Below are 18,517 nucleotides of genomic sequence, written 5' to 3'. Positions count from 1 at the left end.
AGGAAAGTAAGTCAGGGGGCCAGAGTGATATAGTGCAGTGGGTAGGGTGTTTGCCTTGCATGTGGCCGACCTGGGTTCGATTCCCAGCATCCCCCATTCCCATCTGGTCCCCCAAGCACCGCCAGGAGTAACCCCTGAGCATCGCTAGGTATGACTTCAAAAGCAAAAAAAAAAAAAAAAAAAGGGTGGGCTGGAGCAATAGTACAGTGGGTAGGGCATTTGCCTTGCATGTGGCCAACCTGGGTTCGATTCCCAGGATCCTATATGGTCTCCTGAGCACTGCCAGGAGTAATTCCTGAATGCAGAGCCAGGAGTAAGTAACCCCTGTACATCACCAAAAAGCAAAAAAAAAAAAAAGTCAGCCAAGTATAGTATAATGTGAATAAACGGGATGTGATGTTGAAGCTTGCAACAGGGACGGATGGAGATGTTACTGGCGTCCACTCGAGCAAATCAATGACTAATGGGAAGTCAAGTGATCAAGTGATGTTGAAGCTACCGGACATATCAAAATACACAGAAGTACTTCCCTAACCAACCACAGATGGGCATCAGGAAGTTTTCTGGAAGGCATTGACAATTAACTTCTAAAAAGAAGGGGGATGGAGAGATAGTGCAGAAGTTAAGGTGCATGGCTTGGATGTGGCTGATCCCAGTTTGATCCCCGCAGTGCATGGTTCTCCAAGCATTCTCAGTGTAGCCCTGGAGGCCCTGAGGACTACTGGGTATGACCTTGGAGGCCCCTAACCAGCACTACAGCACACTGGTAATCCCGGCACCACAGAATCTGAGCAGTACTGCATCTTCAACTCTAACACTGAGCCACAAGCCTGGTTGGCTGAGAATCACCAGTAGGGACCTCTGGCCTCCTGAGAACGACTTGGGAGAGAACCCCTTACTCTCCAAAAAAAAAAAAAGTAATAAGGGACTGGAGAGATAGTGTAGAGAATAGGGCACTTGACTGGCATGCAGGCATGGCAATGGCCCTGGTGCCCTGGTGTGACTCTTGGTATCATGTACGGTTTCCTAAATAGCTCTTAAGCATTGCTGGGTATGCACTCTAACCCCAAAATAATAAAAAAGAGCATGTGATTGAGTAACTGAGAGAGGAATAGCAGGGATAAAGACTTCAGTATCTGTTGAGTAATACTGAGCAACGTAACCAGGTTGTTCTATAGAAATTGGAAGCAAGAAGAGAGGGACATAAGGGACCCTCCTTCACTGCTGGTGGGAATGCCGGCTGGTCCAACCCTTTTGGAAAACAGTATGGATGACTCTCAAAAAATTAGAATTTGACCTCCCATTTGACCCAGCTATAGCACTCCTGGGAATATATCCCAGAGAGGCAAAAAGGTATAGTCGAAGTGACATCTGGAATTGTTTGTTCATTGCAGCACTCTTTACAATAGCCAGAATCTGGAAAAAACCTGAGTGCCCAAGAGCAGATGACTGGTTAAAGAAACTTTGGTACATTTACACAATGGAGTACTATGTAGCTGTTAGAAAAGATGAAGTCATGAAATTTACATACAAGTGGTACTACATGGAAAGTATCATGTTAAGCGAAATGAGTCAGAAAGAGGGGGATAGACACAGAAAGATTGCATTCATCTGGGGAACATAAAGCAACAAAAAGGGAGACTAACACCCAGGAATGGCTGAGATTAGTACCAGGAATTTTGCTCCATGAATGGAAGGCCAGCCACACGTTCTAGGTGAAAAGGAAGCTCAGATAGAGAAGAGAGCACCAAATGAAGGGTGTTGTGAGGACCCTCCCAGGGTGGGAGAAGCATGCTAAAAGTAGTTTATAGACCAAACATGATTGCCACTCAATGCCTCTCTTGCAAAACACAGTACCCAAAAGAAGAGAGAGAGAACATGGGGGAATACCCTGCCACAGAGGCAGAATGGGATGGGGGGATGGGGGGATGGGGGGTGGGGGGATGCTGGGACCCGTGGTGATGGATGACGGGCACTGGTGGAGGGATGGGCACTTGATCATTGTATAACTGAAACCCAAGCACAAAATTTGTAGGCCTATAACTGTACCTCATGGTGTTTCACTAATAAAAAAAAAAGAAGAGAGGGACATGGAGACAGAGAGATCACGATGGGTTTGGAATCCATGCTAGGGTGTTTTGGACTTCATCTAGCAGGCAACTGAAGTTTAAAAAAAAAGCATTTATCAGGGCCAGAGAGATGGTACCGCTAGCGGGCTGGCAGGGCCTTACATGCAGTCACCCTGATTCAATCCCCAGCATCATCAAGTCTGCCAGGACTAATCCCTGAGCATGAGACAGGAGAAGGCCCTGAGTACAGCTGAGTATTGACCAAAAAACAAAAACAAACAAAACAAGTCATATTTGGAACAATAGGCCTAATAAAACAAACAAAAACGCATATATGCATTACTATACTTAAATAAAATTTAAGTACCCCTTATAAAAGGGGAGAAAAAACAAACATCAAAAGTATCCTCTTACTACCGACATTGGGGATCTCATGTGTCATGAACAGATGGAATTTTTCTTCTTCTTGCTCCTTAGAAACTATCCTGAATTTGGTGCTCGTTATACGTTTGGCTTTGCATTTTAACCACTTGTCTAAATAAAACAAACAAGTGGTTGAAGAGTGAGTATAATTTGTCAGAAGAAAAAAAATACAAGATGCCCAAGTGATTTGGTTTAAGAGATTAAAAACAACGTTTTAGGGTAAGGTGCCCCAAACTACTCAATGTGATGCAGGCAGGTAGGTAGGGAAAGGCTCTCCCCTGCCCCCCGCCCCCCACCCCCCATGCCAATGAATTCCTGGGAAGCAATTAAACCAATAGCCCCAAGGCTGCACAAACCCACCTTATGGACACAGGCACTAAAACCTGATAAGACCTTCACTAGGTGCTGGACCAGACCCAGCCAAGGCTGGACCCCCCTCAGAGAGAAACTCCAGCAAAAACAAAGGCCAGGGAAGGAATTTCATCCATCAACTGCTCCCTACCCGACCCCCCCTTGGCAACCACCTTAGCAACAGACTCTTATCTAGGTGGAAAGCTTGGGAGAAATCCTATAAGTCAACTTGAACAAAGGGAGCACACGGACACACACACACACACACACACACACACACACACACACGCTACCTGTGCCCTTGAGTTGCTGCCCAGCACATGTGTCACCCACATCTCCCCTCTTGAGATGTGTGACGCTGGCACATGTACTGGGGCGCCCTCTCCACTCTGGAGAAGCCCATGTTCTCTTTCTTCTTTGCCTTTTTGGGTCACCCCAGGTGATGCACAGGGGTAGTTTCTCCTGACTCTGCACTCAGGAATTACTCCTGGTGGCTGGGGGGGCATGCTGGGAATCGAACCCAGGTCGGCCTCATGCAAGGCAAACACCCTCCCCGCTGTGCTACAGCTCCAGTCCCTCTCCATGTTCTCTTAAGCACACTTTCTCTCTCTCTCCCACCCTCCTTCTCTCTCTCCCTATCTCTCCTCTTCCTCAAAAACTTCCAAATAAAAACCTATTTTTACTTTACTACTCGTGGGTAGGGCGTCTGCCTTGCACGCGGCCCACTGGGTCGACCCGTGTTCTATTCCTCTGCCCCTCTCGGAGAGCCCGGCAAGTTACCAAAGAGTATCTCACCCGCACGGCAAAGCCTGGCAAGCTACCTGTGGCATATTCGATATGCCAATCACGGTAACAAGTCTCACACTGGAGACGTTTCTGGGCCCGCTCGAGCAAATCGGTGAACAACGGGAGGTCCGTTAACAGTGACTCGTCTTCTCCTGAAATTCTTTTCTGAGAGAAAGGTGAAGGACCCAAAAGGCCTGAGTGATGTCTAGGACTGACTTTCCTTCCCTTTCCTTCCTGCAAGGAGCCAGGCCCACTGCAGACTCTTACCAGATCTAGATTTCCCCAGTTCCCTGGTGGCAGAGATGGGTAGAGAGAAAGTGGCAGATTCCTTTCCAGAGCTTGCCACCTCTCCTCCCCATGGGACATTAGCCACCCAGGGACCCAGGGACTCCACCCACATCAAATGGACACTCATACTACTTGTGACATCATCTCATGCAATAGTTAGGGCTTACTTGTAACTGTTCTTTTTTTTCCTGAAATTCAAATTTGACTGATATTTCATTTGATAAATATACAAATCTAGTAATTAAAGGGGTGAGTGGATGTGGGGTTCTTCCAAGGCAACAGTGAGTGGGAAGGAGCCAGGAACCCCTAAATTTGGAGGGAGCCTGAACTCAAATACAGTTAGTGTAAAAGAGAAAAATGGTTCAGTTTTAGATCCATACGAAAGGTCAAGGTTTGGTGACAGGTTGAATATGGGATGGAGGGAAAAGGAATATTTGAGAATAATGAAAATGTCTTGATTTGGCCAGTGGGATTAATGACAAAGAGTTCCATCCTAGATATGCTGAGTTGGGTGCTCTCTTGATTACTTGGCTAATTGGTACAGATGTAGTTGGATACATTCTGGGCAATAAACTGACTCAGAATAAAACTTAACCAGGAAGTCCTAGACCCATGTACTGACCTTTACATGTTTTATTTTTTAAAAAATTACATACCTACCTATTGTGATTTTACTCCCTTTCACTGGAAACCCACTCATGTTCCATCCCGTTTGTTCCAATTCTTCGTAGGTAATTTACTGTTTAAGTACTCCTTGAAAGCAGTGACAGTTTGGTGTATTTGGAGTGTCTCTCAAGCACACCCACAAAATTGTACATTAATGAATCAAAATACTGTGATTTATTGTTAAATTTCATTGCACCTAAATCTTACATTCTAATCTTACTATTTAGTAATGTCTTTGACCCACAAAATCAAAATTATATTGTGCACCAGGTGGAAAATGTGATTGAAAATAAGCTGTTTCAAGATAGAAGAGATTATTTGTTTTGACAAATACAAAAAATATTTTGAAAGCCATTTCTTTGAAGGATCAAGCCATGACGCTGATAGTGACATTATATAACCCTTTAAAAAAAACGTGATTTTTTTGCAGTTTAGAGATTACCAAGGCTAATGACTATATTGTATACAAACTATGAACAGAATGTAATGGGAAATAAATCTATGTCACACTATAAATTTGTTATAAAGTGAATCATACAACTAGTAGGAAGTTTTTGACGCCCACCTAGCTATGATTACACTTCATCTTCTGATAAATGGTAAAGTTTCACATTGTAAATCAAATGTCTGTAGGAGAAAATAGATCCGTCATGTCTGTTCAACCAAAAAATACTAGAAGGAAACCACTTACTACTGAGAAACTTGGGATGGCCAGCCAAGTATACAACCTGTAACTACTTTATGAAGTATTGGATTTGTAAAAATTGCAAATAATTTATAATTTAAATTCATGAATGAGGAAATATAAAATTTGTAAATATCTATTCTTAACATGTTTATATAATAAAAACATTTAGTTCCACTTAAAAATCATACACGTACATATACATATATTTTTGTTTTCGGATCATATCCGGCAGTTCCAGGGAGTAGAGTTGGCTGAATGCAAGAGATGCACCTTAACACTTATACTCTCTTACCCAAATGAATAATACAATATGTAGCCATAAAAAAAAAGTTTGAATGTATGCTTTAACTGAGAAAATGTTCAAGTGTAAATGACTAAAATTAATTTTGTTTATAAGTATTATACTTTGTATTTTCCTTTTTATCTTATATTGACTTGTCATTTCATGTTCTTGGACTCTCTGACTTCAGTCTCACTAATCTGCAATTTTTTCTGCCCCAGAAGAATTGTTTCCTTCAGAAGTTTTCACAATGATGGTTCTGGTTCCCTTGGCAACTCCTGCCTCACAGACTTTTATTCTGGTTATTTAGAGAAATTTGGTTAAATCACCCAATAATGACTGATTAGAAATAGTATGAAGGAAAAGAGCGTATTTAATTTTGCCTCTGAGAAAGGATGTGGGCAGATATAGAGGAAATGAAAATACTGAGGCCTAGGCAGACAGATATAAAATGTGTGAATGTACTGACTTATATGACGTATTCTTTTCCATTTGTCAGTCAGTTTTAAAGAATGTCATTAGGGAATGGTCAAGACCAAACTCATTAGCCAGCAGCAAGACCATCCAATCACCAAAATTCTCCCAGTTCTAGCTCAACCAAAATGGAGTATATGCAGAAAATCATAATCTGGGTTTTTTATGAAAAACAGATGTTCAGGGAAGGAGGGAAAACATGCAGAGTAAATTTGCTATAATTAGAAGTATCGATTACATTGTAACGGGGTTTGGGTAAGGTAAGTAATTGCAAACCTTAATTGTAGGTCTCTTGATGAATTTGTAAAAGTAATCAGGGACACTTTATCATTTTGTGCAATATATTCTATATTTTAGACTATGCTACTATTGCTTTTATTATTGACACAAGGATGGGGATATGATGTTTTGTCTAAATCTAATACAGATAAATACATTTTTGATAGCACTGTAGCACAGTCCTTCCGTTGTTCATCGATTTGCTCTTTGCTCAAGCGGGCCCAGTAACGTCTCCATTATGAGACTTGTTGTTATTGTGTTTGGCATATTGAATATGTCACGGGGAGCTTGCCAGGCTTTGCTGTGCGGGCGGGATACTCTCGGTAGCTTGCCGGGCTCTCTGAGAGGGGCGGAGGAATTGAACTCAGGTCACCCAGGTCGGCTGCATCGACCGCGTGCAACAAGGCAAACGCCCTACCCGCTGTGTTATCCGTCCAGTCCATATACATGTTTGATAAGATTGTGAAAAATACTCTTGTAAGAATCTTACATTTCTTTTTAAATTTATTTTTGTTGGTGCCGGGGAGCTTACTCAGGATCTCACACATGCAGGGCAAGTGTTCTACTGCTGAGCTGGGTCCTTGGCTGTATAAAAATTTTCATAGAACCAGGCTTAATACTCTAGTCAATGTTGGGTGTTAGTGAACAGTAACAGTTCAATTACTGAATGATAAAAACAAACAAGATTCTCATTATAAAAAGATTTGCCAAACGCTGACTTATTTTGGGGTTTCCCTTTCTACCACTCAAGGAAAACTGATCATCATTTGGATTCTTGGGCATGCCAGGTAGAAAATGAAGTGTTAATATGTACAACAACAGAATATTTATCAATAAATTCAATACTTGAATTATATACGTGTATTGAATTTTATCTTGCTAACATTTGACTACAAAATTGAATGGTGGCCAGGGCAATAGCTCAATTGTCAGGGAGTTACATGGTTCCCAAATACCATGGAGTAGCCCTAGAGACCCCTGAGGTCTCTTGGTTGGCCTCGGTGGCTCCCAGCACTGCCAAGAGAGGTAGCACTGGCATCACATATTGAGCACTGAAAGTTCTGGTCTGACTGGGAATCCCCAGGAGTGTCCCTGACACCTGACTACTGTATGCAAGTGAACAACAATAAAATAGTTGTTTGCTATTAAGGTTATTTACTTGTTTTATATTGATAGAATCCCACTGGATTTCATTATTTTCAGAAAGACACTGTGATAGGGGAGCAAACTTTCCCCCTGGGATATCTCACTCTACGTCTGACTTTAGTACTTTTACTCATCATTCTAGTACTTGCACTCCCATCAAGACTCCCACCTCATTCCCCCTTGGAAAGTTTCCTATTTGGAAAAGTTGGTGCTACCTCCCAGTTTACAGAGGAGTGCTGACTGGACTATAATGATTAGGGAAATCTCTCCCATGGTTTGTTCAGAATCCAGGCCAGAGTCGATCGACATTCTTTGGATGCGGGATTGGTTAGAGCTGGCTATGTTGAATGTCAAACATCACATGGTGGTGACTGTGGGCCTCCCCTGGCTTTGAGGGAGGAATTGTATGTTCCCTGTTGATCTTGTATCCTTTCGGGTGTGTGTGTGGGGGGACTGCTCCCCAGAGAACTCCCCAGATGGGAGGGGCTGGCCCAGGAAAAACTGACATGCTGTTTCAAGGGAGCTGAGCTTGAAGGCTTATCATTCCATCTCTCTATTATGTAAGCCAAAACTACATCCCTTTAATTTACACCAGTTTCACTAGCATCAATTACGGTGTGATGATAACTCCTGAATCATAACCCAGATCTCTGTCTCCTAGGGCTCATTTCCAGATATCTGAAATGTAGCCCATTTAACTCTGGACGGGCAACAAGACCCTATAATTCAATATCCCAAACCAGAAGTTACAAAAACTAAAAAAAAAACAACTCTTCAGACTTCCACAGTTTCAATTCTAACTTGGTTCATGCCCTCATATAATCTCTCATTCCCTGAATCGCTGTGTATGCCTTTCAAATTTCTTTTGCTTTATAAACAACTTCTCTTTGTAAAAAGAAATTCAAGCAATGCACAAAATACATGATTAAGCCACCCCATCTTAGAGAGATAAGGTTCACTTTATGCAATGTATATACTCTGCTAGCCTTTTACATAAACACAGGAATATATTTTTATTGGTTTATGTCCTAGTGTGCTTCCTTGTCACTAATACAGCCCTTTACGGCCTATTCTTGATACTTTTCTAAAATGGGAGTTTTTCTTTTTTCCCCTGAATGGTCATTTATTTTTCATAGAAGATGAGCACAACAAGGCAAAATGAGATCAGAAATCATGTAACTGGTCACATGTACAAAAGTTTTGTGCTGTTCCTGATTACACTGACATGCTGCAGCCAAAACTGAATATGAATCTTTTAAAATCTACACTACTTTTTTAAAAAAAAGCTTAAAGAAATGTTCAAAGGTAATGACATTTCAAAGTAATAGTATCATCAAACTCCATCTATAAAATTAAACCATAAAAACGATTTGAGTGATGTATATCTTCTGGGCAATTGCAAGGTATTACATCACCCTGTAATAGAGTGCGTCTGTATTTGGGTATCTCTCTACGCTACCTAAATATTACCAACATGTTTTTATTGCTCAGGTAAAGGGAGTAATTTTATATCATCTGGTTACTTAGTATTTTAAGAAATCCACAAGAATGTGCCGGAGTATTTTACATGAATAAGGCAAATCATGCTATTTTCCCTTGGTTAAAAAGCTTCCCAGGGCTGGAGAGATTGCTCCATGGGCACAAGGAATGCCTGCTTTAATCTCCCACGCACTAAGAGTCCCCCATCCCACGGGTGTGGCCCAAAGGCTAGCTAAGTCTTCTAGGCTAAAGTCTAAACCTTCAGCAAGCCACGGGATGATGTGCTCCCCTTGTTCTTTCTTTAGCGCTGGAACCAGACCTTGGATTGAGGTTGGGAGCTTTCCCCCTCCATTGTCAATAGTTACAAGGAAGTATCAGCATATGAAGCGCCAACCATATGGTCTGATTTTGAGTCAAAAGTAAGTATTGGCTATTGCCGAAGAAAATTTTTTGTAGGTGTTCAGTCTGAGGAATTTTTGAGGTACTGATTACACTTGGGCATAAACGGAACAACCTCCACTCTTACACATAAAAAAAAAGAGGCTAATTTGCATATTGAAATGTGTGTGTATGAGATGGAGAGAGAGGAGCGTAATTGGCACAACTTGCCATTCCAAAGTCACATAAATAGGCAAGAGGTGGATTTGCATAGACTTGGAAGGTGTACGTGTGATTTGAGCAGAACTGGAAGAACTTACAGTCTCACACTCACACACACACACACACACACACACACACACGTCCATCTGCTCTGCATGGACTTGGAAGGGGTGTGTGCATTGAAAGCCAGACTGACGTTTCTTTACAACCCAAAGCGGGGAGGAGGTTGTTTAGGAACCTGCCCGGAGCTATTCCAGGGACACGAGTGGTCACCTGTCCCTCCTCCCTTCATCCTGACTTGACACTGCTGCTTTGCCGCTTGGAAGGGGAAAAGCCGGTCGGGCTTCAAGGAAGCACTGTCGCTGGCCCCCAATGCAGTTCACATCCACAGGCCCTAACCCCCTTCCCAGCCGCAGAAAAGCCTGGGGTGCGGACCTCCCCCCACCCCCAAACTCTTGCAGGGGTGACTTTCTTTTTCGGGCATGCTGCGGTCGGGCACCCTCCCGCCCCACCCCCCCCTTTGGTCACTGCTACCTCGAACCCCGCAGCGGGCCCCGCGTACCCAAACGGGCCCGTCCCCGCAGGGTCGAGAGGCGGCGGCGTGGGCGGCCTCGACCATGCGTGCGCGAGGCGCCAAGTTGCTGCTACAGTCAACGTTGGTCCAGGAGCCCGGGCTTCGCCGTGACGTCACATCCGGCGTTCGTCCGCTCCTCCGCGGGGAGTTTTCAGGTCCCGTCTAGGACGTGGGTCAACGAGGCCCGAAGCGAGCTCGGGGGTTCGAAGGGCGCGAGCTCGGGGCGCGTCCGTCCCTCCCCCCAGCCCGCGCGGAGCGCCGGCCTGGCCTCGCGGCGGGGAAACAAACACTCGGCACCGGGCAAGCGCCGGGAGCCGGAGCCGCGAGGAAGGTCGCGCATGCGCACGGGTCTCTTCTCGCGGCGTTTGCCGGCTCGCCCTCTCCCGCTCCCCCGCCCCCGCGGCCACTCTCGCGAGAGCAGCCGGGGCAAGATGGCCGTGCCCTGTTTTTCGGTGTGAGCTGGTGGCGGCGGCGGCGGCGGCGGCGGCGGCTGGGACGGGCGAACGTGGTGTGGCGGGCCCCTGCGCGCTGGCTCCTCCCAGCGAGCGCGCCTCCCCCCGGTGCCGAGGCGCGAGCCGGCTCTGAGCGCGCCGGGAGATGCGTTTGTCCCGGGCTCGGCGGCGCCCTGGGAGTTCATGCTGCGCCGCCGGAGGCTGCCGGCCACCGCTCTAATCGCCCGCGGCCGCCGCCGCCGCCGCCGTAGCGCCCGCCGCGTCGCCGGCGGGGAGCCTCCCGGATCGGCTGTCGGCCCCCGGCGCGGCGGCGATGACCGGGGAGAAGATCCGCTCGCTGCGGAGGGACCACAAGCCCAGCAAGGAGGAGGGCGACCTGCTGGAGCCCGGCGATGAGGAAGCGGCGGCGGCCCTCGGCGGCACCTTCACGGGCAAGGGCGGCCGCGGCTGCCACCGGATCTTCAGCAACCACCACCACCACCGGCTGCCGCTCAAGCCCGCGCCGCCCGCCGCCCCCGGCCCCGGCGCCCCGGCCGCGCCGCTGCCCAGCGCCGCCGTGACCGCCACCTCGCCGGCCCCGGCGCTGCTGCCGGCCGACGCCAACCCCGTGGCCGTCGTCGCCGACGGAGGCAGCTGCTCGGTGACGCACTACCCGGTGCACGAGTGCGTCTTCAAGGGGGATGTGAGGAGACTGTCCTCCCTCATCCGCACGCACAATATCGGGCAGAAAGATAATCACGGTGAGGAGTGCTCGCCCCGCTCTCTCTGCACCTCTCCCTCCCCGCTCCCCGCTCCCCGCTCCCCGAGCCCGCCCGCCCGGCCGCGGGGATCCCCGGCCTCCCCACTGCCCCCCTCCCCCGCTCTCCGGCGCTGGACCCTCCGCTCCTGCATCCCTGGCCGCCCGCATCCGGGCCAGATGCCCGGCGCGCAACCCCGAGGCGTTCCGGGGGAGCCTGGCCGGGGCATCGGGTCTTTGGGGGAGGGGGTGGGTGGGGGACCCGGGAAGGGCCCGCTTCCGCGGTGCCCACCTCCTCGGAGTGGCCTCGGAGAGGCCGATTTTGGTGTGCCGTTGAGACAGCACCCCCTATCCTCTCCCCCCCCCAATCCCCGCCGTATGTCGATGTTCGACTCGCAGAAAATTGCAGGGGCTTCTCATCCAACTTGGCTTTTCCCCCTTCGCTTCTGGAACTCCCGGGTTTCCCCTTCCCCCTTCTCACCTCCGTGCTCCGTGGGGGCGTGGGGAGGGGGTTGAGTTGCGTCCAGAAGACGCTGCGGGCCCCCAGCCCTTCCTGAGCCTCCAGATCCCCGGCCACACTTGAAACTGATGGTTGATTTCTACCTGCCAGCCCCCTCTCCCCCCGGGCCTTGTAGGTTTCAGGAAAAGCGGATACAAAGTATCTCTCCTTTGCTTTTAAGAGGGACCGTCGCTTGGTGTATGGACGCCACCTGGTAGAAATCTGTGGGCATTTGGTACTCAGGGCGAGAAAAGTGACTCCCAGCGGCTATGGTTTCCTTGGGGGAGGCCTTGGAGATTATGTTATTATTATTGTTTCTGCCCCTTTTTTGGCGTGTGTGGCTAATTGCTGATACTAATAGTCATCTTTGACTCGAAATACTATGATGCTAAGATTTTTTCATAGGACTTCTTGGCCTGTAGAGCAAAGTAGTGCCAGTTGCCGTTCAGGAACAGTATTTCTTCTACTTTTCGCCTTCTCTCAGAGCATCTACTGAAAACAGTGTGACCGGGTTAATTTTTAAGCGAAGGTCAATTTATTAATGAGAGCTAATGTGAGCGCTGGTATTTTAAGAGTTTAGTAAGTCGGTCTTTAGCAGTAGTTGGCAAATATTGCAGTGACTGAACATTATTCCCCTGTACATGCAGTTAGAATACTCTTGACTGTGTGCTCAAATAATATAATACATTAATGAAATACTTGCCTGAGGATACACACCTCTAATTCCATTGGACTTTGGGCTTATCAAAAGCAAGAGCAGAAGTTGAGATGGAAAAAATGAGGTTTCTTTTTGTTGCACAGCTAACATATGTGTTCTGAATTGTATCTTCAATTCCTCTAAAAAGTTCCTGGAACTTTTTTGCCCCGACATTCCTTCCTCCCCACGTTTAGTTGTTTATACCTTAGTTGCACTAAGCAAAATATTTGTTGGTGGTATTTATACTCTAACCGTTTGAGAAACAGTTTTAGTTAGACATGTGCTCTCTGAGCGAAAGATGAGTTACTATAAATCATGAGGAAGCATTTCAGATTTGGTTCAGATTTGGTTTTCATTCTGATGATGTTTTATCTTACAGGCTGACAAAGTTTGATGACAAACTGTGTTAGACCTGATTTTCTTGGTTTATCACTGAAGATACTGAATTGCTGGGCTATTACGCACACACATATATACTCACATATTTGCATATATATCCCCGTCCCATATTTTGTAGTGCAGTATTTAGGAGTTGGTTTGTTGGAGTACAAATTTTGTTCAAAGTGATTCGAATCATAAATACCCTTAAACTTTTTCTTAGCCCGCTGAAATTCATTTTCAAAATTGCTTTGCTATTCCATATGTTTGCATTGAACTTAGCTGCTTTTATATTGTTTTTATACCCACAAATGTAACCAGTGGTTCATTTATCCACGGACATTGATCTGTGGCAAGTGCGGTTGTTGGTCTTCCTCACTCGACATATTCAGTGTCATCTCTTGTATAAGGGATGGTTTCTACTGAATGTGCTGTTTCTTTAATCCCTTTTTGTTTTGTGACTGCATAATTTCTGGTACTGTCATTCTTAATATTTTACTAAACTGAAACTTTATTTGCATTTTCAGGACATAAACATTTTCTTTCAAATTGCAAAAGATAAGTGCTTTTTAAATTCCTTCAGGCAAGCCATATATTTGGGGTGTTCTGGCATGATCAGTGCATAGCAGAGCCATACTGTCATACCACTTCATGTCACGCGGTCATGTGTTTATGGTGGAGATTCCTTCCGCGACCTGATGATGATTATCACCATCCCAGATAAGATTTCTGTAGTGTCGGTGCTGCGCTGAGTAGTGTATGTGTGTGTTACTGTTTTTAATGCTCTCAGTAACCCTGCAAAGCATGTAGCTTTACCCTTGTATAGGAGAGGAAAGTCATACCTCAGGCTGAAAGGAGACTGCTGACTTTGCGCAGTTAAACTGGGAGTGCAGTGAATAGTTCCCGACTTCAAAACCATGGTGAGGTCTTGTAAATGTTCTCATTCATCAGGAGCCACTGTAATGCAAATAAATTCTATAACATGCAAGTGGCATTTAATAATAGCAGTCATTAATTCCTACTTCTGCATTTCATCTTGACAATCGGAGCCCTGTAGAGACATTCTGCCGTTGGACAGCTCTCAGAGTTTTCCAGAGCTCAAATCTCTCTTGAGTTGTTCTATTTCTTTTTTTATGGACTGGCACAGTAAATTGGGCTACCTTGTATACACGATAGCCCTTGAGCTAGTTTGCCAAGAGGTATCATGTTCTCTATGTCAGGTCCTCATGTGATGTGGCTTTTAAAGTGCAGCGAAAAGCCCTGGAAATATAGGGAATGCGTGGAAATGTTAAATGGGAACAATGAAAATCGTATTATCTATCAATAAAACTCCATTTTCTTCTTTATTACCTTCCAGGATAGTGCCCAGAGCTAATCTTAGTGCTTGAGCTATGATAGTAGTTGTGTCAGCAGAGATGAGAGACTATTTTTGCCTCTAAGCAATAGAAATCTAGTAATGCTTTACAACTCAAAGGCAGACATTTAGTAATTCAGTGCAAGAGTATGTTATTTCTTACTAATTTTTAATACATTTTTCTCAAGTGATTTCCTATTTATCTCTTGCATTTATTTTTTTGTACTTGAAACAGAATCTTTTTATCTTTTGAATACTTTATATCATTAGTCCTTTTTTTTTGTTTTTGTTTTGGGTTGGATCATACCTGGCGGTGCTCAGACTTTCTCCTGGTTCTGTGCTCGGGCATCATTTCTGGTGAAGCTCTGGGAACCAGACTGGGGATGAAATCCAGCTCAGCTGCGTGCCATGCAAGTTCCCTGTCAGCCATACTCTCCAGCCCCATAATGAGTTTTGTGTCTTCAGCACCTTTCGGATTTAGAATATTTGTGAAGTATATAGAAGACTTGATGTTGATGGCACTTAGTCTAGTAATTTTGTTTTTCCCTTGAACTGAGTAAATTTTCTTAGATGTCAAACACCTCCTCCAGGACATTAGTAAGAAGTTTTGAGGTGCCGGTGATGGAGAGTCACTGCTCAAACTGGCCTTTTGTAGAGGTGACACTGTTCTGATCGATTCTGAAAATGTGATCAATTCTTCTGCCCTTAATTTCATTGCCTTTTGATGGCATGTGATGAATCAAATGCAGTTAATTTTCTTTTTTACCAAGCTGTAGGGCAATCTTAAATCTGTCTCGCACGCTTAAAAGAGATTTCAAACTTAGGAAGCTTGGCGGGGTGGTAATGATAACGTGTAACATCTCTGCTTGGTGGGTGAGTACATCTTATTCAGACAAGAATTTTAAGCATCTTCGTTTCAGGAAGATTAAGAATGTATATTTGAGAATTGAGGCGGTATGACTCTATGGTGACTGTTGGTATATTTATTTTGATTTACTTTATTTAAATCTTTACACTTCCTGAGACATTATTCTGGAGGTAGTTTTCTCTGCCTTTTGTTACTTTTCTGCGTCACGATGGGTGATGTAGAAGAATTACGCTTAATATGCCCAAAATGAGGCAGCTTAAGGCTACAGTGCATGAGAAAAAAATCTTGAACTGGGTTTCAGGTGAACAGTATTAGCAGGACACAGGGTAGTACATCTTTTAAAGAACATCAGTGTTACGTTTACTTTCCCCTTGTGGTGATTTCTGAACTTTGTTTTTCAAAGGCAGACTTGGATTTCTCACACAGGTGGGGAAAAAGCGGTTTCTAAAGGCCCAAGATAATCCAGGACAGTGTGTGCACCTTCCCTGGATGCGGGCCTGGCTTGGTGTGGTCACCTCTGTCATTGTTCTACCTGGGCTGCTCTGCTGGCAACCGTCGGTGACATCTTCCCTCTGTTACCCGCCCTCGTGGTCTTGTCGCTTCCTCTCTGGATGGCATCTTCAGCACCGGAGAACGTGACCTACCACTCGCTTCCACTGCCACGCGGGAGCAGCGGGGGCTCGATGCCGTGACTCCAAGGACCGGTGTGCATGCTTTGCTCAGGGATGCCCCGCTTTGGACTCCCAACATTGTGTGGCCCCCCAGGCACTGCTGGAGGTAGCTCTTGGTAGTCCTGGTGCTGCCAGGCCCAAACAGCACCACGTCAACTGGCCTAAGGGCCGAAAACCGAACCTTTAGGCGCGTACAACCTGGCTGAGTATCCCGGAGACCCCCTTCCCCAAAGGCCACAGAGCACATCTGGTTGCTTTTCTTGTGCCAGACTACAACAGAACTAGGAATTCTGGTTTTCCATCTTTGGTGGAAAGGAAATAGAAATGAGCCATCACTGAGGATTATGCTCTCGCATCCTCCGTGAGGTCTCAGTATTCTGGAAGACTCACCGAGATCTACTCTAATGCAGGAGATAGTATAATTGTCAGGATGCTTTAGGTTCTAGGAAATGAGTATAGTTCCTCAAAAATTGAAGGGGTGCTGGACAACCTATATTCCTCTTCATATGTCATTTATTTCTTTTGGGAGGGGGTGGGATATTGGATTTACAGCATGTTAAAGGAATCTAGGACAAAAGGACAAAAGTCCTGTTTGCAGGCTCTGAATTATGTAAAGTGTCTGTATACAAGAGGTTTAACCATATGGCTTAGTTGAAGTTGCTCTTTTCAGGAGTCTATTTCGGTGCCTGCTGAAATCCCCTGAAATTAACTTGCAATACTGAAGTGCTGAATCTGATCGAAGTTGGATGATTTGTTTCTTCACACTGGCTTTTAACGAAATTATTCTATTTATATAATCTCCTAAATAGACAGAACCACACATTTCTCTCAGGACATTAGGAGCTCATGTATGGGAGATCACTTGACAGCGGGTCATATGATAGTAATTTTGATTAACTTTAATGTCTTGGAAGGGTCATACGACAGTAATATTCATGAATTTCAATATCTTTTCCCTGTTGGTGTTAAATGCCTTCCAACAGAAGATCCTATTTTTGAAGTTTAGCGAGAGCTTCAGTGGGGTTTGACATGGTACTTGAAAGTCCACAGCTGTGAGGTGTGGAGGGTCAGGTGTATCGGACTCCTAGGGATGGTGGCTCTGATTCATTGTTAGTTATTAACACGGCCCCCTTTGGTGTCTGTAGTCTCTGCTGTAGAAGGGTTAGCAGGTGTGCTAGTGTAGTGATTGTCAACCCCCTGTCCATGGACCTGTGCTCGCCTGCAGGTGTAGACACGATGAAAACCAGCAATATACTGTGGTAGTTACAACTAAGGGTCTGTGGGCTGCTGTGCAGAACCTGTCAGCCTGGAGGTGGTTCAGGTTGACTGCTGTGCTAGTGTGCGTGCTCTAATCAGCATCGCACTGATGTCTCTTAGACCATCTGTGCTGCCTTGCATGTAATCTTTAGCAGGTAACACCTGTGGTTGGCTTCTTTATTTTTATTTATTTTTTTATTAATGTTATTTTAAAAATTTTTATTAGTGAAACACCATGAGGTACAGTTGTAGACTTACAAATTTTTGTGCATGGGTTTCGATTATACAGTGATCGAGTACCCATCCCTCTACCAGGTTGGCTTCTTTAGAGGAAAAATGTGGAGACCTGCGTTGCCTGTTGGTAAAATGCTTTTGGAAGTAAAAGCAGATTTTAGTGTTACCGTAATGGTTCTTTATGGTTTTCTGTCTTTGTCCATTTGTTCTTTGTGTATGGTGGTATTCTTGGTGCTGGGGTGAGAGGACGTTCTGGCTGTCGTGAAGCTTACTGAAAATTTCAGTGGGGGAAGTTGATAATGATAGACGTAGAGTTAAATAGAGCGGTATGAGGAGGTTAGAGAGCGCTAGAATACAGGGGATGTGAGGTAGTAATTATTCCACTGAAGTGAAGATTTATGAAGAAGAGAAATTTAAATATATACCTGAAGAATACTTGGGCTACAGTATCTGACAGAACAGAATATCAGGTAGAGAATAGCACTGTAGCACTGCCCTCCCATTGTTAATCAATTTGCTCCAGCCAGGTAGAGAATAGGGGTAAGAAAAGAAAAAATAATAAGAGAAGAGAATAGGGGCACAATGGGACCCTGTTCTTCAAGGAATAGGGTAAAGGCCTGTTGGTGTGGAACCGTGGGGACAGAGACAAGAAGTAGGAGATTTAGAGGCAGCTTTTTTCTGTAAAGGGGGTGTAATCACATAAAACTTTCCTAGGCTGCTGTGAAGGGTGTTTGCTTTAACACTGAGAGACATAAGAAACAATGTTTTCCAGTTGCAGGGTGTAGTGAGGACTAACATTCTGGTTTTTAAAAAGGTTCATGCTGCAACATGAAGCAGAAAACTGGATGGATGGACAATCTTATTTGACATGCTATTAATTGGGGGTAATTGTGGGGATAATGAGAATGAAGATAGAGCTGGTTTGCAGCTGATGGATTGGATTCAATCTCAGTGTGTATGTGTGTGTATGTGTGTGTCTGTGTGTAGTATATTGCCATTTGTAAGAAAAAAATCCCCAAATTTTCCTTGCTTGGATGAAATTTGAAGGTGTTTGTGGAAGCAGGTTTTATGTTGTACCAATACTTGTAATTTTTGGCTCTGCTTACTTAGTTTGGGGGGCATGTGAAATCAAAACTTTTTTTTTTAATGTAGGAGTACTGCTATTTATTGAGTCATTGATTAAGCTAAATCAAAATTATTTGACATTTTTGTAATAATAAAAAGCCGTTGCTTGCCTTTTGTGTTATGCTGACATTTTGATGGTACGA

At 45.0% G+C, this 18,517-nt stretch overlaps 1 protein-coding gene across 1 annotated transcript in view; it reads left to right on the top strand.

The window, feature by feature from the left end:
• Positions 1-10,585: 10,585 nt before the first annotated feature.
• ANKRD13C (ankyrin repeat domain 13C) overlaps positions 10,586-18,517 on the top strand; it is a 76,910-nt gene continuing 68,978 nt past the window's right edge. Inside the window, exon 1 of the mRNA XM_056111019.1 lies at positions 10,586-11,295. Within this exon, the coding sequence (XP_055966994.1) occupies positions 10,869-11,295 (427 nt within the window). The 5' untranslated portion in view covers positions 10,586-10,868. The remainder of the gene's footprint in view (positions 11,296-18,517) is intronic.

Source organism: Sorex fumeus, unplaced genomic scaffold (assembly GCF_029834395.1).
Source record: "Sorex fumeus unplaced genomic scaffold, SorFum_2.1 ptg000011l, whole genome shotgun sequence".
Classification (NCBI taxonomy): domain Eukaryota; kingdom Metazoa; phylum Chordata; class Mammalia; order Eulipotyphla; family Soricidae; genus Sorex; species Sorex fumeus.
Note: the sequence above shows the minus strand (reverse complement) of the source record. Positions and strands in the feature narration are given on the sequence as shown.